Below are 22,469 nucleotides of genomic sequence, written 5' to 3' on the forward strand. Positions count from 1 at the left end.
ATGACGGCGTAGCCGTTTGTTTATTATTTAGTAGCGTGGATGGGAAGCCCCATCCACACAGTATTTAATAAACTCATGCAGATTGTGGCCGAGGGGTAATAGGATAAGTACTAGCCAGTTAAACCCCTCGGACACGGTATTTAAGCCTGCAGCTCTCTGCACTCGGGGGTGGGTGTTGGAAGGAGAGAGTGAGCGAGAGTGGAGAGAACTGAGAGAGAAAAACGTAAATAGTACAACGGATAGGAACAATGAAGGCGATAGCCCAGCATGACCTATTCAGTGTGTATTTTTGTGTTCGTGATCATTTTTGTTTACCCTTTTATTTTGTTCTGTGAGCACAAGTGTGTTTTTGTTTAAATATTTTATTTATTTTTGTGATTTTTTAATAAAAACAGCGGCCAGCCGATTCTTTACTTTAACTGCAGTACTTGCCTGGTGTCAGTGTTTCCCGTCCCTGCTTCTGCCGTGACGTCACCGCTCAGTCACCCTGTCACAGGTGCCAATACTTTTGTCTGTATAAATAAGCTGTCCTAAAGTTAAGAAAACTTATACTAGAACTAGAGAGAAGATGGGGGCAATGACAGCCTGAGCTCCACATCCCTGACAGACATGCGCCGTACAGGCCGAGCTCCACATCCCTGACAGACATGTGTAGTACAGGCAGAGCTCCACATCCCTGACAGACATGTGGAGTACAGGCCGAGCTCCACATCCCTGACAGACATGTGTAGTACAGGCAGAGCTCCACATCCCTGACAGACATGTGGAGTACAGCCTGAGCTCCACATCCCTGACAGACTCTCCACACCTCCCTGTGCTTCAGCAGAGAATGTCCTGGCTGTGATCTTCTCTACGGGCTGATTCTCCGCACTCTTCACTGCAATGTGAAGGTTTCTCCACTTGCGTTTCATTTCTACCTGCTTCTGTCTGCAGCTCCCGGGGCCATTCACAATCTCCTGCCAGATCCTCCTCTTATCACAGCACTGAGGGGTCACTTTATATAACTTTTTGCCATTATTTATTTAAAATGTCGTTTAATCTGTTTTAGTCAGTGTATGGTTTTAGTTTCAAATGTTGTAGTTAGTTTTCAAAGCTTTTTTTAAAAAGATTTATAATAAACTGAACTTGACAGATGGAATCATAAGATCGGTGAACCAAACATGGAGTCAATATGTCCACAACACCGAAATCAGCATCTCAAATGGTTTATGACATACAAGCTGTTGAAAAAGGGATGGTGGTGGCAGACTTACAATCACATAACACATAGGGGTAGATGTAAGGATACACGCAAAGTGATTTGCGGGTGCAAAACCCCCATAATGCGGCCGTAAATCGTGTTTAGCAGCTGTAAATTCTGATTTCACTGGACGCTAAAAATGCGCCGTTCATTCACCTGGTGTTCTGCACCCGCCATCAAATTTGCAATTTGCCACCATTAATCCATTAAAATGCATACAAATGAAGAAGAGAGTATGGAATTGGGCGGGATCGGGATACTAAGCAGGCGCAAACATTATAATGAGATGTAAGCATTTTGCCTTGCACTTAGACACCTCTTCTTACAAGGTGCAAACCACTGGAGAAGTGAGTAATTAAGAGCTGCATAAAAGCACACACCTGCAGAGACCTGTCATTGGCTGATGCAGCGAAGATTGGCTCTTGTTGAGGAGAGGCAGGAACATGTTCAGAGGAGAAGGGCAAGACGAAGACGACCCCACATATTCAATCCTACGGTCACTTTGTTTAGGATGCGGTGCTAGCGTTATCGTCTCACTCCGTAGGTAACTTAAAGCGCTTTGTGATGGTGGTCCACTATGAAAGGCACTATATAAAATAAATACTGATTGATTGATTGATCCTAGACCTAATAGCTGAATTGAGGGATGAGCTAGACCCCCCGTGTCAACCTGTTCTGTCCTCCCGTCCTCGTCCTCTGCCCTCCCTCCGCTGCTGCTTCTCCAACCCCTCTAACCTAATTTCTCTGCCTCTCCCCCCCCTCCCGCACACTCTCTGGTGCTCTCTGGAACTGTCACTCTTCTGCTAACAAAGCTGATTTCATCTCTGCCTTTGCCTCCCACCTCTCGCTCGATTTCCTTGCTCTCACTGAAACCTGGCTGTCCCCTGATAACACTGTTACTCCTGCTGCCCTGTCCCATACCCCGCGTCTCACTGGACGGGGAGGTGGGACGGTTCTTCTCCTCTCTCCCTCCTTACTCTTTTCTGTCCCCTCCGATCTCACCTCACTCTCTGTCAATACCTTTGAATTTCATGCAGTCCAACTAACCTCTCCCTGTCAACTCCTGCTCATTGTTCTGTACCGCCCCCCTGGGCCATCACTTTCTGGATGAACTCGACTATCTACTCTCCTCCCTCCCCTCTCTGTCTACCCCGACTGTCCTGTTGGGTGACTTCAACATCCATCTCTCCAACCCCAGCCACTCTGCTGGATTCCTCCCTCTCCTGCACTCCTTCGACTTCTGTCTCTCTCCGTCCCCTCCTACCCACAAAGCTGGCCGTCAACTGGACCTCACCTTCTCCAGGGCCTGCTGCCCCTCCACCCTCTCTGTCACCCCCCTGGACCTCTCTGATCACTATTTCATCTCTTTTTCTCTGTCTCTCCCCCCTCTCCCTGCTCCTCCTACCCCCACTATCACCTCTCGCCGTAACCTCCGCTCTCTCTCCCCCTCTGTCCTTGCCTCCACTGCTCTCTTTCACCTCCCTCCTATCGACTCCTTCTCACAACTCTCCGTAGACTCTGCTACCTCCACCCTCTTCTCCTCACTCACCTCCTCCCTCGACTCTCTCTGTCCCCTCACCTCCCGACCTGCTCGCCCCTCCCCTCCCCATCCCTGGCTCTCCTCTGCTATCCACTCGGCAAGAATCACACTGCGATCTGCTGAAAAGAAATGGAAGAGAACCAAACTCCCTGCTGCCCTAGACCTTTACCGCACTCTCCTCTCCTCTACTCTCTCCTCTGCTAAATGTGCTTATTTCCAATCTGTAATCCAAGCCTCCACTAACAACCCACGTAAACTATTCTCTACCTTCTCCTCCCTCCTAAACCCTACCCCCCTCCTCCTCCATCTCCCCTGATGACTTTGCCTCCTTCTTCTCTTCTAAAATCTCAGATATCCGCAAACTCTTTAACACCTCTCCCTCCCCCGCACCCCCTCCTGCTCCAACCCCTACACCCACTACATCCCCTACTAACTCGCCCTCCTTCTCCACTCGACCCCACCTCCCTCCAGAGCTACCGTCCTGTCTCCCTCCTACCCTTCCTCTCCAAAACCCTCGAGCGGACTGTACACCGCCAGCTCTCTGCTTTCCTGTCCAACCACTCTCTGCTTGACCCTCTCCAATCTGGCTTCCGCTCTGCCCACGCCACTGAAACCGCCCTCCTGTCTGTCACCAACTCACTTAAGTGTGCCCGAGCTGCCTCTCTCTCCTCTGTCCTAATTCTCCTCAACCTCTCTGCTGCCTTTGACACTGTTGATCACTCTATTCTACTATCATCTCTTGCTGACATGGGGATCTCTGGCACTGCTCTGGCCTGGTTCTCCTCCTACCTCTCCAAACGCACTTACCAGGTAACCTGGCGTGGATCAACCTCCACACCTCACCCTCTCCTAACTGGAGTCCCCCAAGTCTTGGGTCCTCTCCTGTTCTCTCTCTACACCCGCTCCCTGGGCCCCCTCATCGCATCCTATGGTTTCTCATACCATTTCTATGCTGATGATGCTCAGATTTTCCTCTCCTTCCCCACCTCTGACTCCACCGTCTCCTCCCGTATCTCTACCTATCTGTCTGCTATTTCCTCCTGGATGCACTCGCATCACCTCAAACTCAACCTCTCTAAATCTGACCTCCTTTTCTTTCCCTCCTCCTCCCCCTCCTCTGATCTCTCTATCTCTGTTCCTCTGGAATCTACCACACTCTCTCCCTCTTCCTCAGCTAAGAACCTTGGAGTCACCCTGGACCCCTGCCTCTCTTATTCCCAGCACATCTCCACTCTGGCACACATCTCCACTCTGGCACGATTCTTCCTGAGCAACATCCGAAGAATCCGACCCTTCCTCACCAACTATGCTACCCAGCTCCTGGTCCAGGCCCTGGTACTCTCCCGCCTAGACTACTGCAACTCCCTCCTGGCTGGCCTCCCTGCGTCCGCCACCCGTCCGCTCCAGCTCATCCAGAACTCTGCTGCCCGCCTGGTGTTCTCTCTGCCTCGCTTCGCCCACGCTACTCCACTACTCCGCTCGCTCCACTGGCTCCCGATCACCGCTCGCATCCAGTTCAAGACTCTTGTACTAGCCTACAGATGCCTTGACCAGACTGCACCCAGCTACCTCCAGACCCTCATCTCTCCCTACACCCCCACTCGACCTCTCCGCTCCGCCTGCACTAGAAGACTAGCTCTACCTCCGCTACGCTCCCCTGCCTCCAGAGCCCGCTCCTTCTCCACCCTTGCTCCGCAGTGGTGGAATGACCTTCCTATAGATGTCAGGACTGCCCAGTCCCTGACCACATTCCGGTGCCTCCTTAAGACTCACCTCTTCAAACAGCACCTGTAGAACTCCTCTGTTTGTATCCTGAGACATTATCACCCTTCATTTAAATGTGCTTTATTTTGCTCTTATCTGCCCCCTATTTTACTGCATTTAATCCTGTACTTCAGAATACTGTAATCTGCCAAATGTTTAACCTGTAGTATTTTGTATTTAATCATATCCTGATGTAACTATCACTATTATCTGCTGTATTATTGAATTGTGGTTTGTCACACTTGTACTTTGCTTGAACAAAAGTTATTGTATTTCTTGCTCTTATTGTATTACTTGTATTGTAACACTTGAAATGTATTTGTTTACGATTGTAAGTCGCCCTGGATAAGGGCGTCTGCTAAGAAATAAATAATAATAATAATAATAATAATAATAATAACAACTTAGGGACCGCTATTCTTGCACATGTGAAAGTGTTGTGTTCTCTGCACTACTTGACCTCTGGTTCCTTTCAGACCACAGTTGAATATCTGGAGGGATAGCCTAATCCACCTTTATTTGAGGGCCAAGCATATTTCTAGATGTCATGCTAAAAAGTGCAGGCCAATAAATATTATTTCCTAAGGATACTAGCATAACTGATGTTGGCTGAGGCTTTTCCAAACAAGTCTGAGTGACCTGGACTTTCAGCTCCTTCTCAGAAAACTTTTCTTTTCCATGTGCTAAGGGAACTTATTTTTTGGTTTGTATTTTCGTGCCCCAGAAATGTCATGAAGCGCCTACTGCTCTCTGTACTCATAACTCCGTCACCTCTGGGCTGCTAAACAGACTGATGCCCTCCTTGAGACCCTCATTATCATGATTGCAGCTCATTCATTATTTGTGTGTGTTGAGTATTTTGCATTGCTTTTAAGCTTACATAGGCCACAGTGCAAAATAATTGCCTGGCCGCAATGCAATTTGAATTTAGCACCTGCAATTATTTGCACCGCGCCTATACTTTGTCGCAAGTGACACTGAATCAGCTAGGCTGGTCAGTAAAACATTGACACCTTTTGCATGGAGGATCTCAGTAGCTACAGCTGTTGGTTCATCAATTGAATCAGATTCAGTTGTATTGTGTCTGCCAACTAATGATGTGAGGCAGAACAGTAATTGGATACCAGAAAATATGAATAACAGTGAGTTTTGGCCTCCTTCAGTGTTCTGGATGGAAGGCGTACCTCGCAAAGTGACTCTGTGTGAACAAAAGGAAATATAAAGAAATAATATTTACAGCTAAAGTGTCCAAGTATCTTATAGGAATGAAGTCAGGCCATGGAAATCCACACCTGTGATGGAGAAACATTGGATCAAGGGACTTCTTGTGGAAACAACTAAGAGCGAAACCTGGTACAGAAGCTGAATCCTGCTGAGAACATATGGATATGCTGAATATGTACTAGGCGATTTTAAATATGTAATGTATTATAAAATGAAGTGTCAAAGATATTAGGAAGGATAAAGAAAGAGTATCCTTGTACCACCAGTGGATGGCTCTCTTGCTCCATAAAATAGGTCAGTCTACATATGGTTCTAATTGAACATTTAATAATCTGAGAATTTTTAATATATATATATATATATATATATATATATATATATATATATATATATATATATATATATATATATATATATATATATAAAATGAACGATTTACCACTAGTATATCTTATCTTCAGAAAGCATGACGCTTGATAAAAAGCACCATTCCGGCTAAAAGTGAACGTTAATCTACAAATTTATGTCCTAAAAACACAAGATAAAAGAAGAGACTCTTTATGACCAAAAGATTAACTAACAAGCCAGAGGTCTTGAGAAAAAATCCTGTCTCGGCTGGATTTTGTATGAACAAAGAGAAGGGTCAAGCCTAGTTGAATGCAGTTATACTGGCCTATATTTGGATTTAAATCTTAAGAGGGATTCACCAAAGTAATATTATAGCAACTGATAAACAGAGGTAAATTAATTGAAAGATTATCTTATAATGAAACAGGTTCAGTGCTAATTGACACTGTTTATAGTTCATAACAGTTATTTCATAAGATTAATAATATGTTTTAAGTATTTGCTATAATGAGAAAACATATTATTTAAAACTGACAAGTATTATTGCTTGTTCACGACTTTGCTGTAGTGATAAGAAGATTAAAACCTGGAGCAGTATTCGATTTACTTAAATGGGAAAATGGTACAAGTTTATTCTTCTTTCTATTGAACAATAAGACTTCTAGACATTATGATATCCATTGAATTATAGAATATAAAAGGTGTTGTGTTATGTTTTTGTGTTAAGTTTGTAATAATATACCTTGTTATTAATCCACTGTACTATTGTCTAATGATAGAAGATGGAGTCCTTATAATATGGTTCCTTGAAACTGCTGCAGTGAAAACAGGGCCTCTTTATCTAGAAAGAAGGAATGTCCTTGGGTTCCATTCAGCAAAGCTGTGAGTCTTATGGACTTGTAGTGCTAAGGTTTATGGAGTTAGTGGTTTTATAGATAAGTATATGTCTGGAAATAATATGCTCAAATTATGGCTTAATGGACAGGTCATACATCTAATCAAGTGTGTTGCACAGACTCTGACCTTGGGAAAAAAAAAAAACAAGAGACTGTGGAAACTGCTAGCAGTAACATATTCCCAGAGAAGTACAGGTCAGAGCCTGGTCAGTGCATCTCTTAAGGGATAAATAATTGTAATGAAAACTATTACCACTTAAACTTAGTGAAACCAAATGACTTGAATATTGTATGAGACAAACTTTTGTCAAATACTCTGTTAGACAATGGTATATGGAATCAAAACTGACTCATTAACAAAATGATGAAACATGAGGTTAAAAGAAACACATACCTTTAATTTAGCATAATATAATCAATTAGAAGATGATGTCACATATTAAGAACATCTCTCATATATAACACATATAAAAATAGTGTTTTGCATGCAGTAGTGTTTTTATATTATATTATAAACCAAGATCCTGGGAACCTTGGTTCACTTAACTTTTCAGATAAAGGAGGGGCTCGGAGGAAAGCAAAGAAATGAGATCATAGGTTTGGAGTTAGACAAGAAATGAGATATTGAATTTATTGAGTACATGACACCTATTAATTCTGAAAAGTTAGTCCGGATCTTTTGAAAACTATTATTTGTAAAAGGGATAAGAGCTGTCGCACTAGATTAATAACTAGATTTAATTGAGGCATCCCATGTATTCCAATGAGACGAAAAACCTATTTAACTCCAGAGTAATTTCAATGGAGTACCACACTCATCCCAGACAGGGTAAGGTGGTCCATCTTCTGCAGACCAAGACACAGTTGAGCTGATTGACCTCAGTTTCATTTGCCTGGTGAAAACAGTCATATCCTTTTACGATTTATATTAAAGGGTAAGCATTAATCAATTATTATTTTATCTCACATGTATTGCTATAAGGGACTCACACTATGTTTAGAGAATAGGAGAACATTTGTTGAATGTGCTGAAAGAGGCTACTGGGTGTATTTAGTGTCGTGGTCGTGGCCAGGCCTGCCGGCTGCACGAATACATAAAGATGTATTAAAGTGTTAACATTAATATCTGTTAAGACACTGGACTGCCCAGAACGTCTGTCAGCTGGGGATATGAAGTAGCCTGTAGCTACTCAATCCAATATTTAACTGTTAATAAACTGAAGGAGTACTGCTCAAACTCTGATTCGTAAAAACACTTTAGATACATGAGTCTGTCAATTTCTTGGGTACTATATTGGTCATCCGAATATACTGCGGGTCCAGAGCACGAACTATATCCCACTAGGAGTAATAACATCTCTGTCCTCCTAACGTCTCTCCCGAGATAAGAGTGTGTGCTGAGCAAATAAAAAGAGTACGTAAACGAATCTGATCACGCGGATTTCGTGACAACTTACATCTACCCCATAACCCCAAACAAGGATGCTTAGCTGTCATGTTGATTATTACAGTGTACCCCATCAGAGGAAAAGTGTGTTTTTCTGGCCACCCAAATATGTGTACAAACTATTTGCTGCAATGCAGGTTTGGGCTAAAAAAACAAAAGTTGAAAATGGTGTCTCAAGTGTATGTAATGCATCATCACCCCAATCACAGTCCTGTCAGTGCTGCCTGTCCAGAATATAACCTGCACCTCCACCAGGATCAGTCATTTATACAACATCTATTTCAAACATGCAGAACCCCATACAATTTTTTACCTCACAAGCCCACGTTGAAAACACTACAGGTTTACAGTTACGAGTGTAAAAAAAGTAAAGAACAGACCTAATTTGTTCCACTTTGTTTGCGATTTGTTTTGCTGCTTTGAGGTAAACAGTGTTTAAATCTGGTGTTCATGTAAGAGAAGTGATAAACCAACAATGGGGTGTATTCAACTGACTTGAACAACGGCAGATCTCAGCACCCTAACTGTTTACAAAAGAGCATGGATTTAAATGACTTACACATGAATACACTTAAGTGACAAACACAATTTGAGACGTGGTTTTTCTCCATGTCGCATTCTTACATTTTAAATGACATCATTACTGAGATCAATTTAATAAACCTCACTGTGTGGCATGTGCCAGAGCATACATATGATTACAGAGTAGGGTTACCAAGGAAACCTGAATTTCAGCACTTCTCCTTTTACAACAGGGTTCTTCTATTGTTTGAGAAGTAAAACAGTCTCCTCACAGTGTACCAAGAGAAACACAAGCATGACAAATAAAATACAACATAGCACAATGTATGACAGCACAGCGTAACGTGTGAAGGCATTGGTAAAGCACAGTGTACGACAGCACAGCGTAACGTGTGAAGGCATTGGTAAAGCACAGTGTACGACAGCACAGCGTAACGTGTGAAGGCATTGGTAAAGCACAGTGTACGACAGCACAGCGTAACGTGTGAAGGCATTGGTAAAGCACAGTGTACGACAGCACAGCGTAACGTGTGAAGGCATTGGTAAAGCACAGTGTACGACAGCACAGCGTAACGTGTGAAGGCATTGGTAAAGCACAGTGTACGACAGCACAGCGTAACGTGTGAAGGCATTGGTAAAGCACAGTGTACGACAGCACAGCGTAACGTGTGAAGGCATTGGTAAAGCACAGTGTACGACAGCACAGCGTAACGTGTGAAGGCATTGGTAAAGCACAGTGTACGACAGCACAGCGTAACGTGTGAAGGCATTGGTAAAGCACAGTGTACGACAGCACAGCGTAACGTGTGAAGGCATTGGTAAAGCACAGTGTACGACAGCACAGCGTAACGTGTGAAGGCATTGGTAAAGCACAGTGTACGACAGCACAGCGTAACGTGTGAAGGCATTGTAAAGCACAGTGTATGAGGAGTAGAACAGTAACAATAACACAGTATTGATATTGGAAAAGCATCTAAAAGTGCAACATTACCGTGTGAAATGACCATGGTCACTTGTATAAGGTCTACAAGGTTGTATTATAACTGATGTTTATAAGAGATATATATTATTCCTATTATTATTACTTAGTAATTTTAGCAGATATTATTCCTGGGTGATGTAATGCAGACATGAAGCATGTAAAGGAGTTTTTTTTGAGAGTGTGACAAATCAAGGAAAGCAGACTATCGCAGTCTCTAACTTCACAGGACTAACTGAATCCTCTTAATGTGGATCTACAAGGGTCTAATTTAGTGTGCTGCAATCACAACTAAACTTGATCTAGTTTAACTGATGACCCCAATGAGCTCATGAACTTTAGGTACAGGATCATCAACGGTACTTATGTTAGTCCAAGCAAGTGGATCAAACTCACTTAATCACCCTGTCAGGCACATCAAGTGCACTACATCTGGCACACTGACCTAGTTTAAACTAATGAACTCTAGGTATGCTGCAATTAACCCTTATCTGTCAAAGTCAGTTTGTAAACTTCTTAGAACCAAATTAATCAAAAACAAAACGGATAGTATTTGAAACTGTTGACTGACATGCCTTTAAGGGTTTGCAGTAAATTGCATCTTAGCCTACATTGAATAATAATAACAACCAGTGAAACCGCACACATTGAAATGTCAGTATACAGTGGGATTGAATAGGAGAAGCTCCTGATAACATCACTCAGATTTAATCAGATATTCAGCTGATTTGCACCCCACTGAATATCATTTCACACTGTGCGCTCGATCACATTTCTTGTCATTATCATTTCACACTGTGAGCTCGATCACATTTCTTGTCATTATCATTTCACACTGTGCGCTCGATCACATTTCTTGTCATAATCATTTCACACTGTGTGCTCGATCACATCTCTTGTCATGCAGCTACTGCTGGCTGTGCAGCATCTATTCTCACTTCAGTGTAGTTTCAAATTAAACTGGAAAAGTGTCAGAAAGAAAAAGATTTGGATATAACCACAAAGGCTGAAATAATTGCTCTATCAGTCCAATAAGAAAGCTTTGCTTTGGGAAATGACTGGCGTGTACAGACCCTGCATGTAAACGGTGCTGGTCAGGGTTTTGGAACATTTATTTTTCATAACATTACTAGTATATTTTAGTAACTGGCATAGATACTCTGTTCAAAGGAAACAAGCGGGTTTGACTGTCTTAATAATAATGATAATAATAATAATACAGTTTTAGCAAACAGTCCCATCCCCTTTGATTCCAATGCATAGAAGTACTGATGCATATATTTTTTTACTAATCGGAAACGATAAAGCATTAAAACTACAGTATATTGAACACCTCTCACTCACCACAGTTTGAAATATTAGGTTATTTGTATTAGATTAAGATCAGCATTTGGAAAATGTAACATTGAACTTTCTGTGCATTGGTCCATATTTACTGTATTGTATTTAGTTACATTTCTTGTATGATCAATTTATAGCGTGTAGTACACTCACCCCTCGCTATACTGCGGATTCGGATATATCGCGGTCCTGGAGTTGGCTCCCCATTTTTTCTGTCTAACTGCGCATGCCTTAGATGCAATACACATAGGCGCTTAGAATTACTGTTCGTTTCATTTTGTACTGCACATCACAAACAACAATATACAAAATAATTAAAAACAAAGCATTCATATCGTACTGTTATCATATACACACGTATTGCACAATAACACAAAGCAAATTAAATATCTACTTGCTGAAGCGGTTTTTATTTTAGCCAGCGAGGTGTTCACGTGTGGCAGCAATGCACTAGCAGTGACATCAGCTCCCTAGCAACAAGCCTTCGATGTTGTAAATGAATTGCAGCGGGTTTGTGCATTTGAGAAAGGAGAGGAAGACTCATGAAATTAATTGGAGACTGAAGTTGATGAGAAGCAGTTACCGTCCACAGCACGAATTAAAACGGCGTGCTGCTTTTTATACGAAAAATGAGAAAAAGTGGGTTGTGTAGAGGATTTATACTGGACCCTGACGCCCCCGATAAAACAAGGGCGTGGTTGTACAGTATTTGTTAGCCTATTTGTTGGGTCTCTCGCTATATCGCGGCCCTCGATATATAGCGGATTTGGACCCCGACACCCGCAGTATATCGAGTGGGTGGTGTATTTTGTTTTAGAAGACAGCCTTCTATAGTGACCTAATCTTCAGAGTGTGACACCTGCTGGCAGAACATTGTACTGCAATAGTAATCTGTGACAAATCTCTAGCGTGCAGAAGATGCAGGGCAGGTTTAGTAAACTACATTTCACATTGACCTCAGTTTTACCATGGATCACAACGTGCTATACTTGAACACTGTTATAGCTGGCCATGGCTACCCCTGTATGTTTCTAGGTAGCACTGGTACAGAGGAATCACAGTCTCTGTACTCACCGGGCAGAAAGCTGGCTGCTGTCCGTGGTGTAACAGTGGATTTATGTGGCTGGATGACTGCGCTCCCACGATCTCCATGTATTCCACAGTGTGTCTCCTCTGCAAGTGCTTCTCTAGGTAATGTGCCGTTGTGAAGGTGTACTGGCAGTAGGGACAGGGTTGGGACTGCTGCACAGGGTCCATGGTCACTGCAGGAACAGAAGACACACAGAGTGTCACTGCCTGAGCTCACAGTGCAGATCAACACATCACACTGTGGGCTGGAGACACACCATTTGTACCAATCTTTGTGAAAGAAAGTAGTTTTTATTTTATTTCCAAATGGCATTTTGGTGTAGTGACCCTTACAAAACATACCCAGTGCCTCTGTGTATAATCATTTGTGCAATGTAATCATTTAAGTCCAGTTACAGGTTTGTTAAGCTGCTGGACTTTTCAAAACAGTTCAAAAGGACTACCCCGGTCATACGAAAAACAAATCACAAACTATTTGAGGAGTAGTACTTGGAGCTACTCCGAACGACTGCAAATACATTAAATCAGGTAATAGGGACGCATGTGACAATGTAATCTGAAGCTACTTGCTCTTTAGCTGTGACCACCCCCAGCTCCATGACTCACATGAGTCCTCCACTTCGATGCTGACACTGTTCATGTCAGGCTCTTCGGTTTTAATGTGGACGAACTGGAACTCAAAGGAGCCTTGGTCCTGGTCAGAGCCGTGCTCAGTGCTGTTCACTGGGAACTCTTCAATCTCCGAGGCCTCCTCTTTAATATCGAGTACTTCCTGTGCAGTGTGGGCAGACTCCACCCTCACACTGGCATGGGCAACGGTGTCTGCAACAAAGCAAAGCTGTTAAAGCGGTTTGTTTTTACATGCGCTACTCCATATTGCAATATGTGACACCTGTTTAAATGGGCTGCCCTTCTGGTACCCCTGGTATGTGTGTATTGTGTGTTGAAGCTGTATCTTCTGGTACCCCTGGTATGTGTGTATTGTGTGTTGAAGCTGTATCTTCTGGTACCCCTGGTATGTGTGTATTGTGTGTTGAAGCTGTATCTTCTGGTACCCCTGGTATGTGTGTATTGTGTGTTCAAGCTGTATCTTCTGGTACCCCTGGTATGTGTGTATTGTGTGTTCAAGCTGTATCTTCTGGTACCCCTGGTATGTGTGTATTGTGTGTTCAAGCTGTATCTTCTGGTACCCCTGGTATGTGTGTATTGTGTGTTCAAGCTGTATCTTCTGGTACCCCTGGTATGTGTGTATTTTGTGTTCAAGCTGTATCTTCTGGTACCCCTGGTATGTGTGTATTGTGTGTTCAAGCTGTATCTTCTGGTACCCCTGGAATGTGTGTATTGTGTGTTCAAGTTGTATCTTCTGGTACCCCTGGAATGTGTGTATTGTGTGTTCAAGGTGTATCTTCTGGTACCCCTGGAATGTGTGTATTGTGTGTTCAAGCTGTATCTTCTGGTACCCCTGGTATGTGTGTATTGTGTGTTCAAGCTGTATCTTCTGGTACCCCTGGTATGTGTGTATTTTGTGTTCAAGCTGTATCTTCTGGTACCCCTGGTATGTGTGTATTGTGTGTTCAAGCTGTATCTTCTGGTACCCCTGGTATGTGTGTATTGTGTGTTCAAGCTGTATCTTCTGGTACCCCTGGTATGTGTGTATTGTGTGTTCAAGCTGTATCTTCTGGTATTCCTGGTATGTGTGTATTGTGTGTTCAAGCTGTATCTTCTGGTACCCCTGGTATGTGTGTATTGTGTGTTCAAGCTGTATCTTCTGGTACCCCTGGTATGTGTGTATTGTGTGTTCAAGCTGTATCTTCTGGTACCCCTGGTATGTGTGTATTGTGTGTTCAAGCTGTATCTTCTGGTACCCCTGGTATGTGTGTATTTTGTGTTCAAGCTGTATCTTCTGGTACCCCTGGTATGTGTGTATTGTGTGTTCAAGCTGTATCTTCTGGTACCCCTGGAATGTGTGTATTGTGTGTTCAAGCTGTATCTTCTGGTACCCCTGTATGTGTGTATTGTGTGTTCAAGCTGTATCTTCTGGTACCCCTGGAATGTGTGTATTGTGTGTTCAAGCTGTATCTTCTGGTACCCCTGGTATGTGTGTATTGTGTGTTCAAGCTGTATCTTCTGGTACCCCTGGTATGTGTGTATTGTGTGTTCAAGCTGTATCTTCTGGTATTCCTGGTATGTGTGTATTGTGTGTTATTATTATTATTCTTATTTATTTCTTAGCAGATGCCCTTATCCAGGGCGACTTACAATTGTTACAAGATATCACATTATACATATATCACATTATTTGTTCAAACTGTATCTTCTGGTACCCCTGGTATGTGTGTATTGTGTGTTCAAACTGTATCTTCTGGTACCCCTGGTATGTGTGTATTCTGTGTTCAAGCTGTATCTTCTGGTACCCCTGGAATGTGTGTATTGTGTGTTCAAGCTGTATCTTCTGGTACCCCTGGTATGTGTGTATTGTGTGTTCAAGCTGTATCTTCTGGTACCCCTGGTATGTGTGTATTGTGTGTTCAAGCTGTATCTTCTGGTACCCCTGGTATGTGTGTATTGTGTGTTCAAGCTGTATCTTCTGGTATTCCTGGTATGTGTGTATTGTGTGTTCAAGCTGTATCTTCTGGTATTCCTGGTATGTGTGTATTTTGTGTTCAAGCTGTATCTTCTGGTATTCCTGGTATGTGTGTATTGTGTGTTCAAGCTGTATCTTCTGGTACCCCTGGTATGTGTGTATTGTGTGTTCAAGCTGTATCTTCTGGTATTCCTGGTATGTGTGTATTGTGTGTTCAAGCTGTATCTTCTGGTATTCCTGGTATGTGTGTATTTTGTGTTCAAGCTGTATCTTCTGGTACCTCTGGTATGTGTGTATTGTGTGTTCAAGCTGTATCTTCTGGTATTCCTGGTATGTGTGTATTGTGTGTTATTATTATTATTCTTATTTATTTCTTAGCAGATGCCCTTATCCAGGTCGACTTACAATTGTTACAAGATATCACATTATACATATATCACATTATTTGTTCAAACTGTATCTTCTGGTACCCCTGGTATGTGTGTATTGTGTGTTCAAACTGTATCTTCTGGTATTCCTGGTATGTGTGTATTGTGTGTTCAAGCTGTATCTTCTGGTATTCCTGGTATGTGTGTATTGTGTGTTCAAGCTGTATCTTCTGGTACCCCTGGTATGTGTGTATTGTGTGTTCAAGCTGTATCTTCTGGTATTCCTGGTATGTGTGTATTGTGTGTTATTATTATTATTCTTATTTATTTCTTAGCAGATGCCCTTATCCAGGGCGACTTACAATTGTTACAAGATATCACATTATACATATATCACATTATTTGTTCAAACTGTATCTTCTGGTACCCCTGGTATGTGTGTATTGTGTGTTCAAACTGTATCTTCTGGTACCCCTGGTATGTGTGTATTCTGTGTTCAAGCTGTATCTTCTGGTACCCCTGGAATGTGTGTATTGTGTGTTCAAGCTGTATCTTCTGGTACCCCTGGTATGTGTGTATTGTGTGTTCAAGCTGTATCTTCTGGTACCCCTGGTATGTGTGTATTGTGTGTTCAAGCTGTATCTTCTGGTACCCCTGGTATGTGTGTATTGTGTGTTCAAGCTGTATCTTCTGGTATTCCTGGTATGTGTGTATTGTGTGTTCAAGCTGTATCTTCTGGTATTCCTGGTATGTGTGTATTTTGTGTTCAAGCTGTATCTTCTGGTATTCCTGGTATGTGTGTATTGTGTGTTCAAGCTGTATCTTCTGGTACCCCGGGTATGTGTGTATTGTGTGTTCAAGCTGTATCTTCTGGTATTCCTGGTATGTGTGTATTGTGTGTTCAAGCTGTATCTTCTGGTATTCCTGGTATGTGTGTATTTTGTGTTCAAGCTGTATCTTCTGGTACCTCTGGTATGTGTGTATTGTGTGTTCAAGCTGTATCTTCTGGTATTCCTGGTATGTGTGTATTGTGTGTTATTATTATTATTCTTATTTATTTCTTAGCAGATGCCCTTATCCAGGTCGACTTACAATTGTTACAAGATATCACATTATACATATATCACATTATTTGTTCAAACTGTATCTTCTGGTACCCCTGGTATGTGTGTATTCTGTGTTCAAGTTGTATCTTCTGGTACCCCTGGAATGTGTGTATTGTGTGTTGAAGCTGTATCTTCTGGTACCCCTGGAATGTGTGTATTGTGTGTTCAAGCTGTATCTTCTGGTACCCCTGGTATGTGTGTATTGTGTGTTCAAGCTGTATCTTCTGGTACCCCTGGAATGTGTGTATTGTGTGTTGAAGCTGTATCTTCTGGTACCCCTGGAATGTGTGTATTGTGTGTTGTCATGAAAAACAGGCCGCAATCCAGGAAACTACTCAAAAGTAGGGTTGCCACAGGAGTGTCCGACTTGCTCAATTCTCACACCCTTTTAAGTCTTTCCTGGTTGTAGCCAGTGCATTCTGCCAAATGCTTTACAAATTAATTTAATCAAGTGCAAGATTTTATCAGAGTACAAACATAATTATATTATATTAAGTATTCGTGTGTCTGCGTAATTTATATACAGTCAATTCACATTAAAACAAACTCGGAGGAGACAAATTTCCTGATACTATGACTGCTTGTACTATGAACTTACTGATGGGGAAGATCAATTTGAATAAAACGAACCACCCATTCAAACCACTGGGTGCAAAGGATATTGGGAAATATATTCACTTGCATCCAGATTACAGCCTCTGTTCTGTATTTCAGTGCTGATCCCATGATGCATTTCAAGTTGCCATAGTGCTGACACATCAATATCATTTCCATAAAGCAGCACAAAAATACAAACTATCCTTGCAGACAAACGTGGAGGTGTTGAAAGGGTTAGAGGATGTTGCTGCAGATTTCAACATTCCCACAAACACTGTCGACCATTCTGAAAAACCGGGATATAGTAATACAGGCGTACGAACAGCAAAGTGTGAATGCAAGTCATCAGCGCTTCTGATTTGCTCAGTACCCTGATGTTGAGGACGCCTTGTTTCTGTGATCAGAATGGGACAGGCAGGTTTCAAGTGCAGTCCACTTGCTATGTATACCTTTTAAAAGTATTTTCATTAACACACACACTGTACTTTTAAATGTGTAATACTTTGATTTCAGTGCTACAGTAACCTCAACAGTATGAATTTGTCTTTGGTCCTTTGAAATTTGTATTAACAAGAACTGACCGAATATTTTATATATTCTCTCTCTCTCTCTCCCCGGCCCTAGTGGTCAGGATGGTCACTCTCCTGTGTGTATCCAGGATAGAGACGGGAGACAGCAATGGTAGACTCAGCGCCACCAACACACTTTTACTGCTTTCAACATAGAGCGGCCGGCCTTCTAAATAAAACCAATACAAAATCTAAACAAAACCGAGCATTAACTGAACTGTGACTGAGCAGCTCTCCTGCTGCCAAGCTAAATGTATGACTCTGCAACATACATCTTATATATAAACTGTGCAAGACTAAGGGCCTCATTCACTGAAGGGTGGTAGGGTTTTTACTGCAGCATTTCTTCCGTTGTATTCACACTATTCCTGATACTGCGCAGTAAATGGAATTTACCTTGTGTTAAATAATACGTAGTATATGTAGTGCTTCTCATTCATTTGCATTGAAATAACTGTTGAATGATGTAAATCAGCCTGTGAAATACCACTAATGAGGTCTCCGATATTCATCAGGGATTCACTAAGGGCTGGTAAATGTGCCACTGTTTACTACATGCTAAAATGACCACGAGGGGAAGCAGGCACTAATGATTTAGAAACACATTTCAGTGGCCTTTTCTCAAAGGTAAACATGCGCCTTCCTAGACTCACTCACAGCGGGAATGCTTTCTGTGTAAGTGAAACCAATGCTGAAATGAAACTGCTGGGAAGAGTATAATAAAAATGTATTCCATTGCAATTGTGCATAGCAATGGAAACAAATGTATATGTACTTTGAGCATGTGTAGCTGTTCCCAAGAACTATGAACTGTGTGTGCTATTTTGGAAATGTATTAAAAACATGTATTCAGCTATCATGGCCTTTCCTTATCAGACACAATGAATGGCTCCAAACACAAACAGTGGCACATAATGCATATCCCACTTACCTTCCAGGACAGGCACATTCTGAATCCTGGAGGTGTCCTGGAGATGCTCTGGCTGCAGGGTGCTCTCCACCAGGCTCTCCAGGGGGCTGAGCTGCTCCTTCGAGACACCATGTTTTGCCAGCTTCTCCTTGGTTTTCCTTTTAAAGTCTGCCCAGCGTTTTTTGAGGATCTCCACAGTGCGTTGGCAGACCCCCAGGGCATTAATACGGCTCAACATAGCCTCCCAGATGGCCTGCTTGCTGGACAGAGGGGTTTTGGTGGAGAGGGGGCCCAACAAGACATCATAATTATTGACCACCTCAGTGACCAGTATCTCCAGCTCTTGCGCGGAGAACTTCATAAGGCGCAGTCGTGCCTTCTGAGAACCAGCAGAGGTGGTTGCCTGCTCAGCCATTATTCATAAAGACTCAGCACACAGGGATTGCAGGGCTGCAGTATCCTGATGGGCAAAGAACACAGTGGAATGCTGGGCCTTTTTATACTATTCCCCAGCCAGAAAGCAGGCTGCAATTTACCATTAAACTGTCATAATGCATAGTAAAATGCAGAGTGTTAACTGGTGGTAAATGCTAATGAGAATTTAGTGTGTGTTGTATTTTTTTTTCCAGCAAAAACTTTGATCGATATGGCAGTAACTGGAAGAAATACCACGCAGTGCGCTAAACAGGTAGCACGTAGTAAAGGGAAAAACAGGCACCAGGTGTATTTGAGCTTGACAAATATCTGTAACACCAAGTGTCTTCATAGAAGCAAGATCCAGCAAAAATCAAGCTTTTTACAGCTCTGGCCAAAAGTGTTGCATCACCCTGGAATTCAAGATTGAGAATTATTAAAAAAAAAACATCATTAGATCTTATTTAACATCATGCAAGCAAAGAAACTACAACAATATATCATACAGGAAGCCATAATAGCAGTACAGTATTTCACGTTAGATTTTGAAATGCCACATTTTTCAATTTGTCAGTTTTCACTAAGTATATGGAAAACAACAAAGCAGCATGTAATTGAATATGTTAACGTAGCCTTATTCAGCAGCTTTCATCTGACTTCGAAGCAGAATTCGATAGAATTCTATAGAAGGATGCAGCTAGCTGTAGATGTGAATTGGACAGCTGTGCTTACTGATATTAACAGTCACTTTGGCTGATCTAGCCTGTGTATGTCAATAGCAACTGGAGAGCAGCACCTCAACGCAGGGAAAATTTTAAACACTATATATGTTTTTTTTTTATTTAAATGATTTGTATTCAAATTTCCCAGTCAAATATTAAGTTAATACAAATGTAGAGTAATAGATCACAACAGAAAAGTTGCGTAATCGCATTAGGGACCACTCCGAATGATTCATAGTTATTTAAAACTTCTTACTTTAAAAGTTCAGGGAATACATTGAGGCGGCTACACACATCGTGTACACAAAAACAAGAGGCACATGAAAACAAGCATACCCCACCGACCCTGACCCTGCAAGCAGGTTCATTCAGCACTGACAGGAATGCTATACAACCTGCATATACACATTGCTAAATACACTTTCACAATTTAAAACGTCACCCTGGATTTTTACCATAGTACTATATAATAATCTAGTGCTGAGAACGACTTTGCCACGATCTGCTACCGTATGTTCCAAACCGCACTCTGAGATCACAGGATGCGGGGCTACTGCTGGTTATTCCTAGGGTCATTAAAAGCAACACGGGAAGTAGGGCTTTTTCTTGTAGAGCTCCTAAATTATCGAATGCTCTGCCTTCGTTTGTCAGGGAAGCTGGGACCGTTACAGTTTAAGTCAAGACTAAAAACGCGCTTTTATAAAATGGCTTTATCATCTTACTGGGTTTTAATGTAACTTTAAAATAGCTGCTTGTATATTATTAGGTGTAAACTTATTTAAATCCGTTATTAAATGGTCTGACTGTGGCAGTTGTATGTGTTACATGCCATACGAATGTATTGTGGTTTGTTCTTTTTTTCTGCAACGTACTGTATAGTGATTTGAAATGCTTTTATGTGTTAAAAAAAAAAAAGCGCTATATAAACGCAATACATAAATATTGAAATAAATCAGTATAACTTAACTGGGGATAAAAAAAACAAAGAAAGGTGCCAGCATTATCCTCCCGCACCACTAGGCGGTTTCCAGCGGTACGGCAACTGGAAAATGCTTAACTTTACAGTACAGAACAGAACAGCAGCTCGTTTAGTAGTATTCTCCCTGTATTGTTTTACTTAGACTCAAGCAATTGGTGAAACCGACAAGGATTTCCCTCAAAACAAGTCATATTCGCGGTGGGAACTACAGCATTACAAAATAATTTCGTTCACATCTCACCACATACAACTCGTTGCTTTAGCATTACAGCACAAATGTTTCTATTGGGCAGAAAAACTATGCATAATTGCAACAAACGTTGCTTGCATTGCTCGGGGCTACTGCATCATATTAACGTATCAAATAAACGCTCACACTCACCACACAGCTGTGCCGTACACAATCCCACCTCGACAATCACCGCATATTAAAGCGTGTCTGAAATACAAGCGTTCAGGCAACGACCGCCTTTGTTTGTTGTGAGAAAATCCAGCACACACTGAATTACAACCCACAAAATACAATCAATGGAGCTCTCCGGCAATCCACAGCGGAAGCTACATAGTTATGAAAACCTGACTGCTTGCTGGTGCCCTGGATCTCGCCGGTCAGACAGGAAACGGTACCGCTGCATTTTGGGATACAATTACAAATAGCAGGCGTTCCTATTCATTCGCTTTTAAGGTGAAAATGAATTTCACGGATGTGACTAGCTGAGTGTTTGCATTTCATTTGTGTCCCAAATTAAAATAAAAACGAACACCTAATTCATTTCCAGCGCTTTTTATTTTAGTTTATTTTCCTCATCAAAACGGCGTGGTCAGTTCTACCCTTTTCTTTCGCTTGGATAAAGCCGTAGCTAATTGAATAAATAATAATAAGCGCACAAAAAAAAAAAAAAAACATTTTAACACCCATCTATTAGAATGCCAAGGCGGCTGGTTAGTGCAAAACTCTCACTTGAAGCTATCTACAGCTGCATATCTGCAAGAAATAGATGAACAGAAGGCGTGTGTAACGTGAATTTACACACCCGAGTGAGATGTCATGAACACCCAAGACAAGAGCGATAGCTTTCAGTGTTATTAATGCTATCTCACACCATGGCAAGGGTGTAGGGATTCTAAACACGAAACACTAACAATGTTGTACTCACTTGGTTGCTGCCTCATTCTGCTGAATGGCTAATCTATGCAGCTGATGACTGCAATGATCTCAGCATGTTTATATTTGAGATATTTTGCCCGTGTTGTGTGTGGAATTGGTGGCTGCACCTGTAATTGTGTACAGTTGTAATGAGAAACAGCATGCTGCAACTCGCACACTCAGTGTTAGTGAAGTCCCTATCTAACACAGCTCTTATGATTACATGTTGCCATTTATTTTTTCAGTAAAAAACAAGTTTAAGTTTCATAAGTTTAATAAAAGAGCGATTCTGCACTTTCACTCCACACAAGCCAGTCCCTGTCAGCAACTCCGTTTTTTTTTTGGCTGATTTTAATATGGGATTTGGAAACGTGCTTTTTCCGTCATCGAGAAATGTGTCTGGATGCCTAGATGGCCCTTTTCGAACTTTCTATCAGAGTTACAGATAGCGCAGTATTTGACAACAGCCCATTATCAAATGCAAATCCTTCATTCTCTTGAAGTGCAATATTACTTTCAACAGTGTTTGTTTTGCCAGTCTCGTTTGTATCGAGTCTTTCTTCCCGTTCAACAATACTAGCTTGGACTGTTTTTATATTGAAAATAATTCTTACTTTTTTGAAATAGGGCTTCTTTGTCTCTGCTCTTCTGAGCTGTGGACTTATGTTTGTATTCCATAATGA

The 22,469-nt window shown here is 41.9% G+C and overlaps 1 protein-coding gene across 4 annotated transcripts in view; it reads right to left on the reverse strand.

The window, feature by feature from the left end:
* LOC117429239 (E3 SUMO-protein ligase ZBED1-like) overlaps positions 1-22,469 on the reverse strand; it is a 45,282-nt gene that overhangs the window by 16,649 nt on the left and 6,164 nt on the right. Inside the window, exons 1-4 of one of the 4 annotated variants that reach the window (XM_058998413.1) lie at positions 21,022-21,359; positions 18,546-18,984; positions 12,997-13,212; positions 12,376-12,563 (exon numbers count right to left, since the gene is read on the reverse strand). In XM_058998413.1, coding sequence (XP_058854396.1) covers positions 12,376-12,563; positions 12,997-13,212; positions 18,546-18,939 — 798 coding nt within the window. In that variant the 5' untranslated portion in view covers positions 18,940-18,984; positions 21,022-21,359. Of the gene's footprint in view, positions 1-12,375; positions 12,564-12,996; positions 13,213-18,545; positions 19,352-21,021; positions 21,360-22,469 lie in introns of those variants that run through there. The other 3 variants (XM_034048524.3, XM_034048527.3, XM_058998412.1) reach the window with 3 other exon arrangements.

Source organism: Acipenser ruthenus, chromosome 24, assembly GCF_902713425.1.
Source record: "Acipenser ruthenus chromosome 24, fAciRut3.2 maternal haplotype, whole genome shotgun sequence".
Classification (NCBI taxonomy): Eukaryota; Metazoa; Chordata; class Actinopteri; order Acipenseriformes; family Acipenseridae; genus Acipenser; species Acipenser ruthenus.